General features: G+C 34.8%; 2 protein-coding genes across 2 annotated transcripts; both read right to left on the bottom strand.

The window, feature by feature from the left end:
- Window positions 1-3180: 3180 nt before the first annotated feature.
- On the bottom strand, window positions 3181-3894 carry LOC132177460 (aquaporin PIP2-7-like). Its single transcript, XM_059589796.1, has one exon. It carries the CDS (start codon window positions 3892-3894, stop codon window positions 3181-3183), a length of 714 nt encoding a protein of 237 aa, XP_059445779.1.
- A 9118-nt stretch (window positions 3895-13012) lies between these two features.
- On the bottom strand, window positions 13013-13726 carry LOC132170111 (aquaporin PIP2-7-like). The gene has a single exon (XM_059581018.1). The coding sequence runs from the start codon at window positions 13724-13726 to the stop codon at window positions 13013-13015; it is 714 nt and encodes a 237-aa protein (XP_059437001.1).
- Between the last annotated feature and the right edge of the window lie 9183 nt (window positions 13727-22909).

The following is a 22909-nucleotide window of genomic DNA, read 5'->3' as shown; positions in this document are numbered from 1 at the left end:
AATTTTTTGAATTTTGTTACATTTCTTTTCGTACAAATAAATTAAATTCAGTTTAATTTGCCTTGCTAGCTATTGCATAAATTAAATTCAGTTTTTTTTTTTTTTTTTTTTCATTTCTTTCTTTTTCTTTTTCACCCTTTTGAGCATTTTTATATATATATATATATATATATATATATATATATTTTGATATGTCCATTTATATAAGAGGGTGAAGGAGATTCGAATTAGTAACTTTCGCTTCATTAGACGTGGTCCTATCTCGATTGAACTACCTCTTGAGGACTACCTTTTCGAGCTTATGTTCTATATATATACCCCTTCAATTGTTTAATGTGACTTTTTCGGCCGCTCAGCTAATTGATTGTTATAAAGATCACATCATAATTTTCATTTTCTTGAGCAAAGGATCAATATGTACATGAAAATTCTCCAAAAGCCACCAAAATTTGTCAAGAGTCACCATAACCAGTTTTTTCATATTCAATTCAAATTAAAGTTCCTTGTCAGAAGAACATCATAATTTTCAAAGTATATATAAATATATTATCATTAATTAATTGAATAATTAGTGAGTAATTGTTGTACAGGTATAGTAACCTAAAGAATAAAATAAAATTGAGAGAAAATAGTGGAGAAATAAAAGAGATAACTAATGCAGGATATTGAGATGGTTTGGTCATAGAAATTAACCTACATGCATCCGGCCACCTTGTATAAAGCCCAAGGGACAATATTTTTACTTAATAATTTAGTAATTAACGTATACATAAAGTGAGAGGAAGACATCTTGGCAATTAGATTAGCTCAAGAAAATGACCAAAAAAAAAAAAAACTATATATATATATTACTCCCATGGTGGCCTTTACCAAAGGCCACTAAATGAATAAATGGCAGCTCGGGTGTGGTTTTAGCCAAAGTGTAATGCTAGTAGCTAGGGGTGAAAAGGCGGGCGGTTATTAACCATTCACTAACCGCTAATTACATTAATCGTTAACCGCTTTTGAAGACAGTTAAGAAAAAACACTAACCGTTAACTACTAACCGCCAACTGCTTATATATATATGTGTGTACATATACATGAGATGACGTCGTTTTTATGTTTAAATATATATAAAAATCTATAAACGATGTCGTATGTAGTAGGGTAGTTTCGGTTTTTTTCTTTTAATTTTTAATTTTTTTAACATTTATTTAAAATTTTTTCTTTTAAAAAATGGTTAGCAATTATTATGATTATTTACCGCTAACTACCGATTAACTGCTTAGGTGGTTAGCGGAGACTGTTAGTGAATTTTACTAACCACTTAGGCAGTTACAGTTAGCGGTTTTAGCCAATAACCACGAACCATAATCGCCTTTTTACCCCTAAATGCTAGGCATACTCTTATTTTACGCTATTTCCTTATGTCTAGATGTGAGGGTGTCACCTCAGCTAAAAAATTTGCACATCATCTCTTGATTGGCATCACCCCCAATCATCACGTGGGGTGGTGGCAACACCCGATTTGGTGGTCACGACAAGTGATGGAATTTGAAATTTTGGTTTACATAAGGGCAAGGTTAAAAAATTGGGTTAAACAAAATTTGATTAAAAATATTAGAAAATATAACTAACAAAATTTAATAAAATTTATCTATTGTTTAAAACATATAAATGTGAGTTGCATAGCTTTAATTTATTTAGTTATTTTGAAATCGTTGTATACTTTCTTTATTGTTTGTAGCCTTTATTTTTTATTTTTTATGACAAAGGCAAGCTAGGTAGACTTTTACTTTTGACAAGTATTGAAAGTAATTTTAATTTTCCAACACCTTTTATACTCACGTCAGGTTTTACTTTTGACAATTGACACGTTTTTATTTTGTCATGGTTTTTATTTTTATTTTTTTCTTTTCTTTACTTTTTTGTTTTTATATAAAAATAGGTCATTTGAATTACTTACGTCAAGGTCCATAAGCTAAGGCCTAAGGCATTTAAATATATGATGTCAGCACTCAAATCAAATGAGCAATTGTTGTTCAAGAGTGGGGAAGACAGCTTTGTGTGTATGGTGTATGTATAATACTTTGGTGGATAGGGGATACTTTACCCCTTATCGACCCATTCTCTTTGTCACCGTTGCAAGATTGGAGGTTGCAACCACCACCAACATGGACATCAAGGGTAGTCGCGACCACCCTAATAACTTTAGAAGTAGTGTAATTATCTTAAAAAATTTGATTTAAAGATTGGCGGTGGCCAATGACAGAACTAGGAGGGACCCGCATAGGCCAAACTCCCCCAAAAATAAGGAAAAAAAAATGTATAATTTAAAAAATAAAAAAAATAACAACAAGGCCAGATTTGGCTCAATTTGGTCATATTTTTAAATTTTCTGACCTTATCCAATAAAAAATTTTGGCCTTATTCTTAATTTTTTTTGGCCATACTCATTAAGTTTTTATTTTTTTTTATTTTTGGTCCTTGCTTTCAAATGCTCACTTTTTTAGCCCTTACTGTCTTTGGTTCATAAAAAACAACCAATATATATATATATATATATATATATATATATATATATATATATATATAATTTGGCTAGCCCCTCCCATAAAATTTTCTAGTTTCGTATCCGAGGATGGCTGACCCCCCTTACCATGCATATATAGGAATGTCGCGTTAATAAATCTTTTTGAGATATTGACGTACTTGCAATGCCATTTTCCTCACCCAAAAAAGCCACTTAACCAAAAAGTCCTCGTTTTCAAACGAATTTCTGTTAAAATATAGAATTCATATAGATAAAAATACTCAGTAAGATTTTGGCAGTTTTAGAACCATCATCATTCAACAGTATTTTTATGTGCCCATTATTATTATTATGATAATAGGTGCACGAACTCCAAACTCCTAACATCATTATTTTACAAGTTACATGAAAATTGAAATTCCCAACAATTGGCTAGACTCCCAACAGGAGGAGAGCTGTCTCAACCGGACAAGTGGACTTCTCTCAGCCGTTCGAATTACATACGATTGGAGCAACCAATTGTAAGAGATTCTTATTCACTCCACGACCCTATTGAAATTACATTACCTAAAGTTTTCCTTAGAAGATAGTCAAGTAGGATTGCCATCTTCCCCAAAACAAGCCCCAACTAACCTAGCCCCAAATGTCATACCAAATCCTCCTTACTACTCCTTAGGCAAATTTATAGAGTAACCCTTATAAACAATGCAAGCCAAAAAGGGGCCAACCCAGAAAACCCAATGCCCATGCCACAATATCCCTCCTTCCAACAATGCAGGGCCCAAGCACTTTGCAGGGTTCAGGCCAACACCTCCATAGCCTGCATGCCCAGTAACTGTAATGGACACAAACACAGCCAATGCCATGGCCCCTGCCACCACACCACACACCATTGCTAACCCAAGCTCCTTGCACCTTTTCTTGTCAAAAGCCACTGTCACACCAACAAACAGCAGCAAAAATGTGCAAGAAAACTCCAAAATCAACGCACCCTTTCGGCTTATTGCAGATGCAGCTCCATTGCTATCAATCGTGCACCCACCTAAGAAATACTTGCTTGCTGTTTGGTGGTCCATCACATTTCTCATTATAAGAAAACCCATTATTGAGCCAAGACACTGCGCTATGACATAGATGGAGGCTCGAGCAAAAGTTGCATGACCCTCGAGCCAGGCTATGAATGATAAGATTGGGTTCATGTGGCCGCCAGAAATGGGAATTGTCATAATGAGGAAGAGGAAGAATATAATGAAGACAACAAATGGGACAAGAAGCATGGGATCAACCTCCTGTGAGTCCAAGCATGCGATGACAGAAGAGGTTAGGGTGAACACAAGGAAGGCAGTTGCTATTAATTCTGTGAGGGCTCCCCTCCACATCTGAAATCAAATGTATATATATATATATCAAGCAATTAAATATTGGCATAACATATATAAATGAAACAATTTAGAGATAAGGTCTATAATTGGAGATCATATTTTATCTTATAATTATCTCGTAACCAAGAAATAGCAGTTCCAACTAAACGTTTTACTAGTTCTTGTTAAAAAAAACAAAAAAATTAAGAGTTCGTTGAGAGTGTTTACATCAACATTGTGGAATAATTGTGGTATAAACATGTAAATGAATGATCTTCGGGCCAATAGTAAAGTCTATCTCCATTTCACATGATTACATATAGAAAATTAAAGGCTTAGAAAAATGTAACGTTATATTGTTAAATCGTCACTTATCTTGAATGCTCTCCCAGCCCTCGCATACATGTAGGTGGGTTTAATTAATATTTTTAACATTCCCGTGTGAATTCAAACTCTCTCTTAACAAATAAGACCTAATACGTATAATATTTAGCTGAAATAAGGGTAAATTGTAGAATTAGGGTTTGAACTCAAAAACCCTCTTACTCTGATACCAAATTAAATCATTACTTATCTCAAAAACTTAAATTGATGAAAAATGATGAATTTAATTATTTAACTACTACATGCAAACACAAAAACAAAAAAGAAGGTTACCTCTGGGGACAAATATTCATGGGCACCAATGGAAGCAAGAAATTTTGTTCCTATGGAATTCCTTGGTTCTTCAAATTTCTCAAAACTTCGTGCCTCACATTTCTCAAATGATCTTGCAAATTCCTGGCCAGGTTGGCCGGGGAAAACCAAATAAAAAACAAATGATTTGGGTAATTCCTGATCGGCTTGTCCTGCCGGAATATTAACCATATGATCCATGACCTTTAATTATATTAATTAGTTGTAGATCGAGGAAGAAGTGGTGGAAAGATAGAGCTATCAATTCAAAAATCTTTCATGGAAACTTATAGAAGAGAATGGGAGAATACTACCAACGATAAAACTTGGCTGCTTCCACCCATGGTTTTTGGAAGTGACCACATGATGTTTGTGGTTTTGCCTAAACGACAGTGTGAAAGCATATATATGTAGATAGAGTTATACGCTTTATCCAAAATGAGGCGAGGAAGCCGAAATGAAATGAAGGGTAACACTAAGCTTTTGCTTGCAAGCATATTAATTATACGTACAAATTAACAAGCCTTTATGTTGAACCACGTAAATCTCTGTATTTATAATTTTCTTTTTTTTCTTTTTTTTTGGCTTCTCACCGTGATAGATTTCCTATGTCTTGTATCAAAGTTATTTGCTTTTGGAAGCTGCTATGATGTTTCTAGTGTTACTTAGAAGACAGTGCGAAAGCATATATTCTGACACACACACACACAATATATATATATATCCCATTCTTTCAGAAGCAGTGAGATGGGTAGAAGTGTCTAATTTAACACGTTGCAACAGTTCAGAGAGTCTCGATGTTACTTTTTAAAGTTTGAAAGCGTAAATGAAAATGCGGTGGTAGTTTAGTTAGGGGCTGTCATATATTTTCTCCATGAGATAATAAAGTATTGGCATAACACATATAAGTGAAATAATTAGAGATGATGAATGTAATTGGAGATCATATTTGGATGACTGATCCTTGGGCCAATAGTAATACTAGGGGGATTCCAAATAAAAAATTCAAAAAAAAAAAAAGAAACTCGAGTTATTAATTTTTTTTTTCTAATTAAAATAGGAATTAAGGATAGGCTACCATAATAACTACTCTACGCCTCTACCTGAGTATGATCATAGTAGTACATGATCGCTGAGTATCACTAAAAAGGGGCATAGATAATGAGAATCGTAGCCATTCTCTCAAGACTGATCGAGTCATAACTTAATATCAACCCCATCAACGACTCTAGCAGCACCCAAACCAATAGATAAGCCAATAATCCCAAGTGCTTCCCATGGTGGGATTTGACTTTGGGATTTAGCCCCCATTGATACAACCTGAATGCCATTAGACCACACAAATGGCGGAGCCAACCATTTTATATTGGGGGTACCGCTAAAAATTTTTTTGCGTCCTAAAAATTTTCTTCACCCTAAAAATTTGGTAATTCACACAATATATACATCACACAAAATATCTATAAAAGTTCATAAATATGTGCTGAAATTGATATATTAGAAATGTAACATGTCGACACTATATCAAAAAGATAAAAATACAAAAAAAAAAAAAGTGTTTAGAACTACACTTTACAGTCTCTGGCCATAATCACTCCAAGAAAAACAAGGAAAATTTGACCAACTACACATCATTGAGATATTACATCAAACATGTGATGTGTGTTAAGTTTGAGGGTGCTGTGGGTTTAAAATAATAATAAAAAAAATTAAATCCTTGGGGGTGCCACGGTACCCCCAAGGTACCATGTGGCTCCGCCACTGGACCACACCCTAAGTGGTTCTTGAGTTATTAATTGGTAGTATACATTGCAAATTTTTGAAGTTTGGAGGAACATTGCAAATTGGATGGAATACTACGTACATAGTTTAAGAGGTAAGTTGAGTTTCCCCTAAAGTCTATCTCTATTCCACATAAAATATATAAAATTAAGGGATGTAAATCATGTTTAACAACTTTATTACCATTTTTTTTCACAACCCGGTAGCCCTTGAGAAATTTAACAGGAATTAATTAAGGACCAAACAACTATATATATCTGAACACAAAAACAACAACAAAAGAAGCTTACTTCAGGGGAGAAATATTCATGGGCACCTATGGAAACAAGAAACTTTGTTCTGAAAGAGTTCCTTGTAACATTTTGTGCTTCACATTTCTCGAATGATGTTGGAAATTCCTGATCGTGATCAGCTTGTCCATTGACAACCATATCCATGACTTGTAGAGAAAGTGAAGAGATGATCACTTCTTTGTCTTTTTCTTTTTCTTTCGTTTTTTGAAGTGATGGGGTGAAGAGATAGAACTACGTACGTAAGTACCAATTCAAAGAATCTTTCATGGAAACTTATAGAGAATGGGAGACTAATGCCAACGCCAAACTTGGCTGCTTCCACCCATGTTTTTGTAAGTGGCCATGATGACAAAACCAGCTTAAATTTTGCAAGAATATTAGAATAATATTCTAATAATATTCTAATACATATTAGAATAAATTAAAAGTTTAGTCAATTATCGAACAAGCTGGAACATCGATCCACATGTTTTTGCATGGAAGTGGTGCCTGTCTTAGAATAATATTTTATACTATGATCAATTAAGGACATTCATTTTACATTAACAAGGATGCCTGTTGCCAATCTCTACACTGATGCTCCTTGATATCGTAAATATTATACCAATATGAAGGCATATATAATTATCAAACTAATCTTTGAGGTTTATCTTTATATTAAAAAATTATCTTGAAACTTCTTGTGATAACCTCTTTCTGCTTACTTTCTATTATTAGTACGTATTTGAGTAGTGATTTTTGGCACACCGGCGTGCTTGAACAGTAAGCACGCCGGTATTAAAATAATATTTAAACAGTAAATAAAATAAAATAAAATAAAATAATATTTTAACACCAGCATGCTTACTGTTCAAACACACCGGTGTGCCAAAAATCACCACAACACCAGCATGCTTACTGTTCAAGCACGCCGGTGTGCCAAAAATCACCACTCTTAGTATTTTTTTAATGGAAACCAACAGGGTACGTGTAGATGTCACCAGCAGCGTGGTTAAAAAAAAAAAAATTTTAAAAAAAAGGTCTACATATTTGGCTCAAACTATTACGTAATTAACATTGTTTTCCATAAATTTTTAATTGAAGCAATTTTCTCAAAAAAATAAGAGAGAGAGAGAGAGAAGAGGAGAAAAAATAGATCAAATGCTATGACGAATTGAAGTTCTTGTTTGGTGGCATGCCCTGCCATGCACCCTAGGTATTTTTCGTTTTTCGTTTTTTTTTTTCAGAAATTTTAAAATTTCTTTGTTTTTCTTGTTAAGAGTATTTTTGTTATTCAGACATTCATTTTTTTTTTTTTTTAGTAATTTAAAGGATATATATTTTCTTAATTATTAAAAGTTTGAAAAGAGGCTTGTCAGTATTTGTCAATTTGAAGTAGTTTATGATACATTGACTTTTTCAAAAACAAAACATAAAACAAGAAACAAAACATTAAAAGAGAAATAGCTATCATCAGGTCAAACACTAAGGTCAAACACTACTTCAGGAGTTTGAGTCACCGAGGGGGCGACTCGGGCAGCCTATGAATTGGATTCAAATACTAATAGGTGAGTAGAGCCACCAAAAGAGAAATGACTATCATCAAGTCAATATTGTCGATAGAGTGAGCCGCGATGGACATCGATTGCAGAAGTATGGTAGTATGTTACGATCCTTGTGTCCCACATAGATTTAACCGTATGTATATATATAAACTCTTGGACACCCTCCTTTTGCAAACCAGTTTTCAAATATGAGTTCTACCCAAAATTTGTATCACCTGGCAACTAAACCTACGAGCCATGACCTAAGTTCTAGAGGAAGTGAAGAGATCTATCAAGTCAAAAATCTTTCATCCAAAACTTATAGTAGAATAGGAAAATACTGCCAACGCAAAACTTGGCTGCTTCCACCCATGCTTTTTGGAAATGACCATGATGCATGTTTCTGGCGTTACCCAGAAGACAATGAGAGCATATAATTTATCCAACTGATTTTCTCATGATTGAGGGCGTGGAAGTCGAAATGAAGGATAACTCTAAAACAAGGATGCCTGTCTTAGAATAACTCATACCATATGATCAAATAAGGTTTGCTTGCAAGAATATTCATTATACATAAACAAGGATGCCTGTCTTAGAATACTTCATTCTATGATTACATAAAGGGTTAATTACATTTAATCCCCCCTCAACTACCACTTATTTACACATTGCTCTTACGAACTATCACATTTCATACTCAACCCCCTCCAACTATCAATTATTGGCACACACACAAGAACTCGAGATTGTTAAACTAGCCCGAAAAGTGCACATGTGACGCGCACATTTGTTTTTTTTTTTTTTTTTGGTAATAATAAGGCTTTTTGCTAACAATTGATAATTAATTAAAAAGGGTTGAGTATGACAAATGGTAGTTCATGAGAGCAATATGTAAATGAGTGATAGTTGAGGGGATTAAAGGTAATAAACTCTAAAATAAATTAATATAATTATTAATAATCACCTTGCACCCATCAAAACTAGAGTCAATATGTACACTGCTGCACCTTGGTATCGTAAATTATTACAACAACATGAAGGGAAAATTATTAAATTAATCTATGAGGTTTATGTTTATATCAAATGATACTTGGAATAGATAAGTTAACTTAAAACTCCTTGTAATAACCTCTTGTATCAAATTGATCCCTCTGTTCATTTTCTATTACTTTTTCTAATGGAAACCGTGACACGTGGGTGAACATGAACATCACCGCCAATATCTTCTTGCCATAAAGGCTAATCTGAGTTAGCTTGACACAGGGCCAAAAAAAAAAACAAAAAACAAGAAAAGAAATGATATGGGTTAATAAGTTCTTTTCTCACATGAAGCAACCCGACTACATGAGATAATCCCAGCAGAAATACCAATTGTGTTAATAAATGTGATAATTTGGCTAAAAAATATGAAGAAATGTAATATGTTGGTAAAGGAAAAATTGGGTGTGAAACAAAAAATTATGAAAAAAATTCACTAAAAAAAAAAAAAAGAAGAAAAAAATGGAAACCTAAAAGGCTTACAGTGTATAGGAAGCAATATCTTTACTAGCTTGCTTGGAACTAAGTGGTAAGATCAAAGCAACATTTATAGTCTTCAATTATAATCTAGAAGAATCTTTCTTCCCTAGAGAGAGGAATCTATCTCATTGAAATTTTCTGAATTTTGTTACATTTCTTCGTACAAATAAATTAAATTCAGTTTAATTTGCCTAGCTAGCTTTTGGATAAATTAAATTCAGTTTTTTCTTTCTTTCTTTCTTTTTCTTTTTCTTTTTCCTTTCGAGCTTTTATTTTTTATTTTTTATATGTCCATATAAGAGGGGGAGGGAAATTCGAACTAGTAACTTCTGCTTCATTAAGTGTAGTCCCATTTCGGTTGAGCTACTTCTTGAGGACCACCCTTTCGAGCTTGTGTTCTATATATATACCCCTTCAATTGTTTAATGTGACCTTTCCGGCCGCTCAGCTAATTGATTGTTATAAAGATCACATCATAATTTTCATTTTCTTGAGCAAAGGATCAATATGTACATGAAAATCCTCCAAAAGCCACCAAAATTTGTCAAGAGTCACCATAACCAGTTTTTTCATATTCAATTCAAATTAAAGTTCCTTGTCAGAAGAACATCATAATTTTCAAAGTATATATAAATATATTATCATTAATTAATTAAATAATTAGTGAGTAATTGTTGTACATGTATAGTAACCTAAAGAATAAAATAAAATAGAGAGAAAATAGTGGAGAAATAATAGAGATAAATAATGCAGGATGTTGAGATGGTTTGGTCATAGAAATTAACCTACATGCATCCGGCCACCTTGTATAAAGCCCGGCCAAAGGACAATATTTTTACTTAATAATTTAGTAATTAACGTATACATAAATTGAGAGGAAGACATCTTGGCAATTAGATTAGCTCAAGAAAATGACCAAAAAAAAAAAAAAAAACTATATCAGGTATATATATATTACTCCCATGGAGTATATTGGCCTTTACCAAAGGCCACTAAATGAATAAATGGCAACTCGGGTGTGGCTTTAGCCAAAGAGTAATGCTAGTAGCTAGGGGACCTAGGGGTGAAAAGGCGGGCGGTTATTAACCGTCCACTAATCGCTAATCGCATTAACTGTTAACTGCTTTTGAAGGCAGTTAGAAAAAACCGCTAACCGTTAACTGCTAACCGCCAATTGCTTATATGTGTGTGTACATGTATGTTTTTATGTTTAAATATATATAAAAATATATAAAAATCTAGAAACGATGTCGTATGTAGTAGGGTAGTATCGTATTACCATAAAAACAATATAGCTTTGGTTTTTTTCTTTTAATTTTTAATTTTTTTAACATTTATTTTAAATTTTTTCTTTTAAAAAACGGTTAGCGGTTATTAGGATTATTAACCACTAACTACCGATTAACCGCTTAGGCGGTTAGCAGAAGCTGTTAGTGAATTTCACTAACCACCTAAGCAGTTATAGTTAATAGTTTTAACCAATAACCACTAACTATAACTGTCTTTTTACCCCTAAATGCTAGGCATACTCTTATTTTACGCTCTTTCCTTATGTCTAGATGTGAGGGTGTCACCTCAGCTAAAAAATTTGCACATCTTCTCTTGATTGGCATCACCCCCAATCATCACGTGGGGTGGTGGCGACACCCCATTTGGTGGTCACGACAAGTGATGGAATCTGAATTTTGGTTTACATAAGGGCAAGGTTAAAAAATTGGGTTAAACAAAATTTGATTAAAAATATTAGAAAATATAACTAACAAAATTTAATAAAATTTATCTATTGTTTAAAACATATAAATGTGACTTGCATAGCTTTAATCTATTTAGTTATTTTGAAATCGTTGTATACTTTCTTTATTGTTTGTAGCCTTTATTATTTTTTATTTTTTTATTTTTTTATGACAAAGGCAAGCTAGGTAGACTTTTACTTTTGACAAGTATTGAAAGTCATTTTAATTTTCCAACACCTTTTATACTCACGTCAGGTTTTACTTTCGACAATTGACACGTTTTTATTTTGTCATGGTTTTTTTTTTTTTTTTCCTTTACTTTTTTGTTTTAATATAAAAATAGGTCATTTGAATTACTTACGTCAAGGTCCATAAGCTAAGGCCTAAGGCATTTAAATATATGATGTCAGCACTCAAATCACATGAGCAATTTTTGTTCAAGAGTGGGCAAGACAGCTTTGTATGTATGGTGTATATATAATATTTGGGTGGATACTGTACAGGGGATACTTTACCCCTTCTCGAACCATTATCTTTGTCACCCGTTGTGAGATTGGAGGTTGCAACCACCAAAACCAACGTCGAGGGCGGTTGCGACCACCCCTAATAACTTTAGAAGTAGTGCAATTATCCTAAGAAATATGATTAAGGTGGCCAATGACGGAACTAGGGGGACCAGCATAGGCCAGCCTCCCCCCAAAAAAAATTAAGGAAAAAATATTTATAAGTTTTTTTTTAAAAAAAAAAAAAAGAAAAGAAAAGAAGAAGTAAAATAGGGCCAAACTTGGCCCAATTTGGTCCTATTTTTTAATTTTTCGGCCTTATTCAATAAAGTCATATTCTTAATTTATTTTTGAGCCTACCCATTAAGTTTTTTTTTTTATTTTTGGCCCTTACGGCTGGCCCTTACTTTCAAATGCCCACTTTTTTAGTCCTTACGGTAGTCTTTAGTTCATAAAAAACAATCAAAATAGTTTTTTCTTAATAAATAAATTCTAAAGAACCGAGAAAAAAAAAAGAATTGGAATAAAATTTTCTTGTTCTGTCCCTGAGGGCGGCCGACCACCCCCCATACTTGCATAGGAATGTCGCGTTAATAAATTTTTTGAGGTTTTGACTACTTGCAATGCCATTTTCCTCACCCAAAAAAGCCACTTAACCAGAAAGCCCTCGTTTTCAAACGAATCTGTTAAAATATAAAATTTCATATAGATAAAAATACTCAGTAAGAATTTGGCAGTTTTAGAACCATCATCATTCATCACTATTTTTATGTGCCCATTATTATTATTATGATAATAGGTGCACGAACCCCGAACCCCTAACATCATTATTTTACAAGTTACATGAAGATTAAATTCCCAACAAATGGCTACACTCCCAAAAGGAGGAGAGTTGCCTCAGCCGGACAAGTGGACTCCTCCTCTCTGTAACAGCCGTTCGAATTACATACAATTCGAGCAACCAATTGTAAGAGATTCTTATTCACTCCACGACTACTCAAATTACATTACCTAAAGTTTTTCTTAGAAGATAATTAAGTAGGATTGCCATCTTCCCCAAAACAAGCCCCATCTATCCTAGCTCCAAATGTCATACCAAATCCTCCTTACTACTCCCTAGGCAAGTTTGTATAGTAACCCTTGTAAACAATGCAAGCCAAAAAGGGGCCAACCCAGAAAACCCAATGCCCATGCCACAATATCCCTCCTTCCAACAATGCAGGGCCCAAGCATTTTGCTGGGTTCAGGCCAACACCTCCATAGCCTGCATGCCCAGTAACTGTAATGGACACAAACACAGCCAATGCCATGGCCCCTGCCACCACAACACACACCATTGCTAACCCAAGTTCCTTGCACCTTTTCTTGTCAAAAGCAACTGTCACACCAACAAACAGCACCAAAAATGTGCAAGAAAACTCCAAAATCAAAGCACCCTTTCGGCTTATTGCAGATGCTGCTCCATTGCTATCAATCGTGCACCCACCTAAGAAATACTTGTGTGTTGTTTGGTGGTCCATCACATTTCTGATTATAAGAAAACCCATTATTGAGCCAAGACATTGGGCCATGACATAGAGGGAGGCTCGAGCAAAAGTTACATGACCCTCGAGCCAGGCTATGAATGATAAGATTGGGCTCATGTGGCCGCCAGAAATGGGACTTGTCATAATGAGGAAGAGGAAGAGTATAATGAATACAACAAATGGGACAAGAAGCTTGGGATCAACCTCCTGTGAGTCCAAGCATGCGATGACAGAAGAGGTGATGGTGAACACAAGGATGGCAGTTGCTATTAATTCTGTGAGGGCTCCCCTCCACATCTGAAATAAAGTGTATATATATATATCAAGCAATTAAATATTGGCATAACATATATAAATGAAACAATTTAGAGATAAGGTATATAATTGGAGATCATATTTTATCTTATAATTATCTCGTACCTAGAAATAACAGTTCCAACTAACCGTTTCAACATTGTGGAATAATTGTGGTATAAAAATGTAAATGAATGATCTTCGGGCCAATAGTAAAGTCTATCTCAATTTCACATGATTACATATAGAAAATTAAAGGCTTAGAAAAATGTAATGTTATATTGTTAAATCGCCACTTATCTCGAATGCTCTCCCAACCCTCGCGTACATGTAGGTGGGTTTAATTAATATTTTTAACATTCACGTGTGAATTTAAACTTTCTCTTAACAGATAAGACTTAACACGTATAATATTTAGCTGAAATAAAGGTAAACTACTGTAGAATTAGGGTTTGAACTCAAAAATCCTTTTACTCTGATACCTTATTAAATCATTACTTATCTCAAAAACTTAAGTCAGATGAAAAATGATGAGCTTAATTATTTAACTACTACATGCGAACACAAAAACAAAAAATAAGGTTACCTCTGGGGACAAGTATTCATGGGCACTAATGGAAGCAAGAAATTTTGTTCCTATGAAATTCCCTGGTTCTTCAAATTTCCCAAAACTTCCTGCCTCACATTTCTCAAACGATCTTGCAAATTCCTGGCCCGGTTGGCCGGGGAAAACCAAATCAAAAACAAATGATTTGGGTAATTCTTGATCGGCTTGTCCTGCCGGAATATTGACGCCGGGCAGAACTAGGATTGTTCTGACAGCGTATAAAAGCAGCAGAAACTAAGATTTGAATATAGAAAAGGGAATTCAGGAAGAGAGAAAATAACAAGTAGGGAAGAGAAAATCCCTAAGTGCCCTAAATAAGCAAATAGAGAAATAACTCTGAAAGACTTAAATTTAATTGATAGTATAAACTGGATTGAAAAACAACAAAGACTAGATGCCTTTATATAGGCTAGGCACCTCCTAAACTAACAAGGAAAAGGAAAAGCAAACCTAATTGGAAAAGGAAAACAAAACCTAATAGGAAAAGGAAAACAAATCCTAATAGAAAAGGAAAAACCCAATCCTTATTGAAAAAGGAAAACTAAAACACACATGCATAATTAAAATAACAATTTTCTAAAATTCCTCCTGCATCAAATATTAACCATATGATCCATGACCTTTAATTATATTAATTAGTTGTAGATCGAGGAAGAAGTGGTGAAAAGATAGAGCTATCAATTCAAAAATCTTTCGTGGAAACTTATAGAAGAGAATGGGAGAATACTGCCAACGACAAAACTTGGCTGCTTCCACCCATGGTTTTTGGAAGCGACCACATGATGTTTGTGGTTTTGCCTAAACGACAGTGTGACAGCATATGTATATAAGTCATACGCTTTATCCAAAATGAGGCGAGGAAGCCGAAATGAAATGAAGGGTAACACTAAGCTTTTGCTTGCAAGTAGATTAATTATACGTACAAATTAACAAGCTTAGGATGTCTGTCTTTGAATGCTTCATAGTATGATCAAACAAATTGATTAATCACCAGGCACTCACCAAAACTGATCAGGCCAATCTGTTGGGTTATGTTTTGGCTCATTCGATTTGCATATAAAGTTGGTGAAAATGAAGCATCTCAAAGTGTTCACAAACAGACTCTAGAAGGCCATGTCCAGACCCCCAGAAGTCAGGTCCGGACCCAGTTTCCAGAGAATTCCTGTTGAAGGACCTGTCCGGACCACCAGAAGAAGGGTCCAGACACAGAAACCAGCAAGGCTATTCTAAAGAGCAGGTCCAGACCGCCAGAAGCAGGGTCCGGACCTGATTTCCAGAAACTATTATTTGATGGGGAGGTCCAAACCGCCAGAAGCTGGATCCGGACCCCATTTCCAGAAAGCCTCGATTTTTATGAGATGTCCGGACACAAGTGTTGGAGGTCCGGACATCGCTAGGTTACGCATATGTAACCCTAGCCATGTCCGGACCCCAGATTAGCCCTGTCCGGACATGGCTGCTTTATTTTGTTTTATTTTCTATTTAAGCAAACTAATTTGCCATTTATTTGTACGTATTTTTGGATAGCAAAATCAGATAGCTTAGAGAGAGATATTGTTCTAGCTTATTTGAGAAGGGATTATATACGTGAAGCCAATCGGAGTTCCGGTGAAAAGAAATCGTATAGAAGAATTGTGCCAGATGTTCTGGAAAGGGCTACTGCGGTAGAAGTCAAGTGGGTCGCTTGTCGTGTACAAGAAAGAGTAAATTGCAAAGGTTTTGTAATTCTTCTTGTATTTCTTATTCTTCTTATAGTGGATTCCTGGATTTGGCTGCCCCGGAGAGGTTTTACATTTAAAGAGTTCTCTAAATGGTTTCCTCTTCGTAACCAAATATCTGTGTTCTTGATTTTCATTACATATTTGTATTTGGTTGATTATTGATTGTTAGGTTAGATCTTATTCCGCTTAATATTTGTGAATCACCTAGACATTTGAATAGGTGTCGTTTGGAGTCGTTTTTAGAATTTTCAATTGGTATCAGAGCGGGTTCACTCTGTAAAAGATTTATTTCCTGAGTGTGATCCGAGACTCCATATCAAATGTCTCATACTATTGCTCCTAATTCTCTTCCCGTCTTTGACGGAACAAATTATACGCTTTGGAAAATTCGTATGAGAGCATATTTTAAATCCATTAATGTTTGGCATATTGTCGAATCTGGATGGACACGTCCAGAAAAAGCCATAGCTGAATGGACAACAGAGGAAAAGAATAATGCTACTGCAAATGACAAAGCTATAAATGCTATTTACATCTCTGTTTCAAATGAGGAATTTTCTAGAATTTCTAGATGTGAAATAGCTAAGGAAGCCTGGGAAACTTTAGAAATCACACATGAAGGAACTAAGGTTGTTAGAACTTCAAAAATTCAAATGTTGGTTTCTCAGTTTGAGGAGATTAGAATGCAGGAAGATAAAACTTTTGATGAATTCTATTCAAAGCTTAGTGCCATTAAAAACTCTACCATTAATTTGGGAAAGAAAATGGATGATGCTAAAGTGGTGAAAAAAATCTTAAGATCTTTGCCTGAGAGGTTTATTCCCCAAATTGCTGCTATAGAACAGAGCAAGGACTTAGATACTATGAGAGTAGAAGAACTTGTAGGTTCCCTTCAGACCTTTGAGCTAATTCTTCCTAAACACAAGAACACCAAAAATATTGCTCTTAAGGTAAAAAATGTTAAGGTTGACTCTTGTGGTTCATCTGATGAGGATTCTGGAAATGAGGAAGAAATTGCTATGTTTGCTAAGAAGTTTAGGAAATTCTTTAGAGCCAAGAAAGGAAATTTTAGAAATAGCAATTCACAATTTTATGAGAAATCTAGAAATGAGAATGTTGAGAAAGGAAAGTCACCTAGAGGTATCAAGTGTCACGAATGTGGAGGACATGGGCACATTCGTGTTGACTATGCTAACTTGAGAAAGTCAAATGGCAAGGCATTTAATGTGACTCAAAGTGATGAGTCAGACAAGGACGATGCTGAACAAGGAGTTAATTACTTAGCATTTGGAGTTAGTTATGAGAGTGAGCATGAGAATAGAGAGTGTAATTCTCAAGACAAACAAGGTGTGTCCGATAATGATTCAGAAGAAGAAAATGATTTGCAAAATGCTTATAATAATCTCTTTGTGGAATACACTAAACTGAAAAAGCTGAATAAGCAGCAATTGAAGAAACTCAATAAGGTTAATCTTGAAAATGATCAACTTTCTGTCACCTTAACTAATTCTCTTGCTACTCATAATACTTTGATGTCTGAAAATCAAATGCTAATTGCCAAAGTGAAATCCTTAGAGAATGAACTGAATGAATCAAAGAATCATTTAACAAAATTCTCTAGTGAAAAGCTAAATCAAATGCTACATAATCAGAAACATTCGTTTGATAGAACTGGATTGGGTTTTGATAAATTTGCTATTTTATCTACTAATGTTGCTTCTTCTTCAAAGATGATTTTTGTGAAACCAGTGAACAAAGAAGATAGCTTGGCTGAAAAGAAGGTAATTTCTCCTCAAATTTCCAAATGTGGAAAAGGTAAAGGAACTCTAACTGATTCATATATGTCTAGTTCTAAGTCGAGAAGTATGCACATGTTAAGGAACCCACCTTCTCAAAGGTTTATCCCTACGTGTCATAACTGTGGTAAGTTTGGACATATTCGTCCTAAGTGTTTTCAGCTTAACAGTCATGAGCCTAAAAGAGAATATTTCCATTCTAGAAATAGTTATGAGAAATTATTCAACATGATGAGAGACGTAGTAACACGGTTAGATGTCTTGGATAAGAGTCACACAGTTGTCCCTGATGTGAAGAAAGTTTGGGTCAAGAAGATTAATACCATTCACCCATTGAGGGGGAGTGGTAATGGACTCACCTAGATTAGGTGGGCACATAGACCATGCCTAGAAATTGAGCATATTGATATTTGTCTATAGCTGTTCTAGGGCATTTTTGTTTCTTTTTGAATTTTTGTTTGCTTTGTTTTTATTTTCTTTGATTATTTTTTTATTCTTTTATATTGTTTTAATTGTTGGATACTCAGTTTCTCATGTCTTGTGCTCAAATGAATATTTTACATATGAGTAGGGTCAATATTTCTGCAATTTACATCTATTGCTCCATATGTTTCTAATATACCTTGTTTTTCTGAAGACTGTTAAAGGAGTAAGAGTCAGTTTTTCTCATGTTCGAAATTGTGCACTTTTTGCCTCCATTAGGTTTAGATTTTTGTTATGTGTTTGGGAATTTGGAGCAAACATTTTGCTTGGAAGATAGGTAGTGTCAGTTCTATCCACTTGACCAACTCATTAGTTGAACCTAGCTCCTAAAAATTCCAACATTTTCCAAAAAAAAAAAGAAAAAGAAAAAGAAAATGGCATAAAATAAGCTCAAATGACTTAGTTTTGCTTCTGTCTGTCCCTAAGGAAAGAATCAGTGATCAAATCATTGCGGAAATAGATGATTACTAAAGGACATGGTAAAAGCGAATGATTAGTCTCAGGGGGAGTGTATCGGATGAGGGAATCTAGGTCCTAACATTATAAGGTTTTACTGTGGTTTGAATAAGACTGTTTGTCTTTCATTTACAAAATGTCTGCCTAGATTTCCTTTCCACTGATGCAATCTTATTTAATGGGAGTTTTCACACACTACACATTCACATGAGATTTCTGATTATTGCCTACTTGACTGCATTCACAGAACAAGGTTGTGTCATGCATATGGTACATTTAAGGTGTAAGTGTAGTTTGTTGATCACTCTGGATTGTTAAGATATTCATAAGGGCATGCATGATTTATTGGATATCTATACAAGTTGTGTTTTCCTTTTTTTTGAAAAAAAAAAAAAAAAAAAGGTTTATTGTTTATTTTGTTTTTATATTAAGGGGGAGGATCAATTTTTTTTGTGTGTTATTTTTTTTCTTTTTCTTTCTCTGTGATTCCATCTTTTCAACTTAAAGGATCAAGACTCACTCACCCAAGGTATGTTTTCTTCCCTTCTTCGTTACAGTTTTGGTTTCGAATCCAATTCTAGGATGTGAACGTTTGGGTTTCAAAGTGCCATTCCAAATTGCTTGATTGCTTGATAATTTTTCTTCTCTCACAGAAGTGTAGCACAATCCATACGACTTTGGAGAAAGATGTGAAGTATATCAAGGATAGTCTTTGGCAAGAATAACCTATCTTATTCCCTTGTGGCTACTTTTTTTTTCAGATTTCTTGGGTTGTTAGTTTGTTTGTTTCCTTTTGTCCTTCTGAGACAAAAAGGGGGAGTGATTTGATGTGTCATTTTCATGTAAAAATTGTTTTTGTCCCCGAATGGCCAAAAGGGAGAGTTTGTTGGGTTATGTTTTGGCTCATTCCGTTTGCATATAAAGTTGGTAAAAATGAAGCATCTCAAAGTGTTCAGAAACAGACTCTAGAAGGCCATGTCCGGACCCCCAGAAGTCAGGTCCGGACCCAGTTTCCAGAGAATTCCTGTTGAAGGACCTGTCCGGACCGCCAGAAGAAGGGTCCGGACACAGAAACCAGCAAGGCTATTCTAAAGAGCAGGTCCGGACCGCCAGAAGCAGGGTCCGGACCTGATTTCCAGAAACTATTATTTGATGGGGAGGTCCAGACCGCCAGAAGCTGGGTCCGGACCCCATTTCCAGAAAGCCTCGATTTTTATGAGATGTCCGGACACAAGTGTTGGAGGTCCGAACATCGCTAGGTTACGCATATGTAACCCTAGCCATGTCCGGACCCCAGATTAGCCCTGTCCGGACATGGCTGCTTTATTTTGTTTTATTTTCTATTTAAGCAAACTAATTTGCCATTTATTTGTACGTATTTTTGGAGAGCAAAATCAGAGAGCTTAGTGAGAGATATTGTTCTACCTTATTTGAGAAGGGATTAAATACGTGAAGCCAATCGGAGTTCCGGTGAAAGAAAATCGTATAGAAGAATTGTGCCAGATGTTCAAGTGGGTCGCTTGTCGTGTACAAGGAAGAGTAAATTGCAAAGGTTTTGTAATTCTTCTTGTATTCCTTATTCTTCTTATAGTGGATTGATTTCCTGGGTTTGGCTGCCCCGGAGAGGTTTTACATTTAGAGAGTTTTCTAAATGGTTTCCTCTTCGTAACCAAATATCTGTGTTCTTGATTTTCATTACATATTTGTATTTGGTTGATTATTGATTGTTAGGTTAGATCTTATTCCGCTTAATATTTGTTAATCACCTAGACATTTGAATAGGTGTCGTTTGGAGTCGCTTTTAGAATTTTCACAATCTTTACACTGCTGTTGCAACTTGATACCATAAACATTACAACAATGTTAAAAAGGGGAAATTATTATAATTGATCTTTGAGGTTTATGCTTGTATATGTCAAATTGGATTTTAGGGTATAAAAATTACCTTAAAAGCTATTTGTGGTAACCTCTTGCATCAAACTGATCATCACCCTGTTCATTACTTTTTTTTTTGGAAACTATGTACGCTTGGGTGTAGCAAGGTATATACGAAGGTGGCAAAGAGGGGAGACTTGTTCCCTCTTCGCCACCTAGGGAGAGAGATCGAGATGGTGGGTTGCTGGCAGCCACCCCTTTCATTGGAGATAGTTGTGAACAACTTTTAATGGGGTGATAGTTTGAGGGGTATCTGTTAAACTATATGTAGAGTCTATTTTATATTCAACCCGGTTCGATGTTGGAACCCTTTTGGTTAAATGATATTTTTTTATGCTTAGTCCATCGAGTGGAGGCTTGTGATTTTTGGCCTATTTTGGTGTTTTGACCTACTTGGGGGTTGTATTTATAGTCGCTTCTGATCATAGGGTTTTGTACATATGTATTAATTAAATTGCCGCCTCATGTAATATTGTTTATCTCGAAAATAGTAAAACATCACTTAAAATCTATGAACGCGTAAATCTCCGTATTTATAATTTTTTTTTTTTTTTTTTTGCTTCTCACCGTGATAGATTTCCTATGTCTTGTATCAAAGTTATTTGCTTTTGGAAGCTGCTATGATGTTTCTAGTGTTACTTAGAAGACAGTGTGAAAGCATATATTCTCACACACACACATATATATATATATAGAGAGAGAGAGAGAGAGAGAGAGAGAGAGTTATAATGCGTTCACTAAGCTTAATTTGCTAGCAAGCATATTCATATTCTATATAAACAAGGATGTCTGTCTTTGAATACTTCATAATATGACCAAACAAATTAATCACCTGGGACTCACCGAAACTGAGGCCAATCTATACACTGCTGCTGCAACTTGATACCCTAAACATTACAATTAACAATGCTAAAAGGGAAAATTATTAAATTGATCTTTGAGGTTTTGCTTCTATCAAATCGATTTTTAGGATATAAAAATTACCTTAAAGCTTCTTGTGATAACCTCTTGTATATATCAAATTGATCTGTTTGTTTGTTTACTTTGCTAGTTTCTTTTAACAGAAACTGTGTCACATGGGTGTACGTCTTGTGCAAAAGTCGTTGCGCTAGCACGCATATGCTTTCTTGTTGGATAATAAATAAAAATGAAAATCAGGAACATATATAGCTAGAATGGGGGCCACCCACTTTAATTAAAGAGATGGTTGCGAGCCATCACCTACCTCTTCTACCGTCCTTCCCAAGTGAAGAAGACGGGAGAGGTCGATCTCCCTTCTCCGCCATCTGCATACTCCAATTTGATTCAAGTCTAAACCCTACGATCGATTTAGTAATTTTTTCTAATATTAAGCTCTCAATGTATTTTCCATGCAAGTCAAACCCTGAATGTTAATTTATCTTGATTTTAGTTTATATATGCATTGGTTACAATCAAACTACATGATTAATACATCTTTTACAACTTGATAACACGTGATTAAAAGGTTTTAAAAAATAATAATAGGTGACGCGATTTCTGGCTTGGCCATAATCAAAAGCTATCCATATTGAAGAACAAAGATGCAACAAATGAACATATTAACTCCAGCCGAAGGGCTTGGCTTGTCCAATGGAAATTGGCCCTTTTTGGTCCCGGTGCAATGACAATATATGAGAGTACTGCAGCCTCCAATGGAAATTGGCCCTTTTTGGTCCCGGTGCAATGACAATATATGAGAGTACTGCAGCCTCCAATGGAACCTCCTTTTTTTTTTTTTTTTTTTTTAATGTGTTGACGTGGTTTTGGATTGATTTAAGGGTTGGTTGAGACTACCACATCAATATTAATTATAAAATAATTATGGGATAAAAATATGGTAAGTACGTAGTATTACCCGAGAAAGTAAATTAACCTTAAGATCTTGACATTTACATTCTCATGAATGTGCTATTTGGGATCTGGATTTTCAGAAATGTGATTATTTTCTTGTTTGAAAATGATTTGGAATCTCAAAGGATTTATGCGAATATATATGAGATTCACATGTTTGATTTGCTCTAAGTCTTAGGCATCCGGTAAGAATTATCTACTCTTTCCAAAATATCCTTATGTACGTTTTGCCCATATTAATTCTCCATATAATTCACACATTTTACTACCAACAAAAAAAATAAAAATAAATGTCTAGACCATGAATATAGTCTTA

This window comes from Corylus avellana, chromosome ca1 (assembly GCF_901000735.1).
Source record: "Corylus avellana chromosome ca1, CavTom2PMs-1.0".
Taxonomy (NCBI): Eukaryota; Viridiplantae; Streptophyta; class Magnoliopsida; order Fagales; family Betulaceae; genus Corylus; species Corylus avellana.
This window is presented reverse-complemented; position numbering and strand designations above follow the sequence as displayed.

Coding starts and splice junctions, on each gene's coding strand:
- LOC132177460 (XM_059589796.1), bottom strand. CDS start 3,894: ATGTGGAGGGGAGCCCTCACAGAATTAATAGCAACTGCCTTCCTTGTG.
- LOC132170111 (XM_059581018.1), bottom strand. CDS start 13,726: ATGTGGAGGGGAGCCCTCACAGAATTAATAGCAACTGCCATCCTTGTG.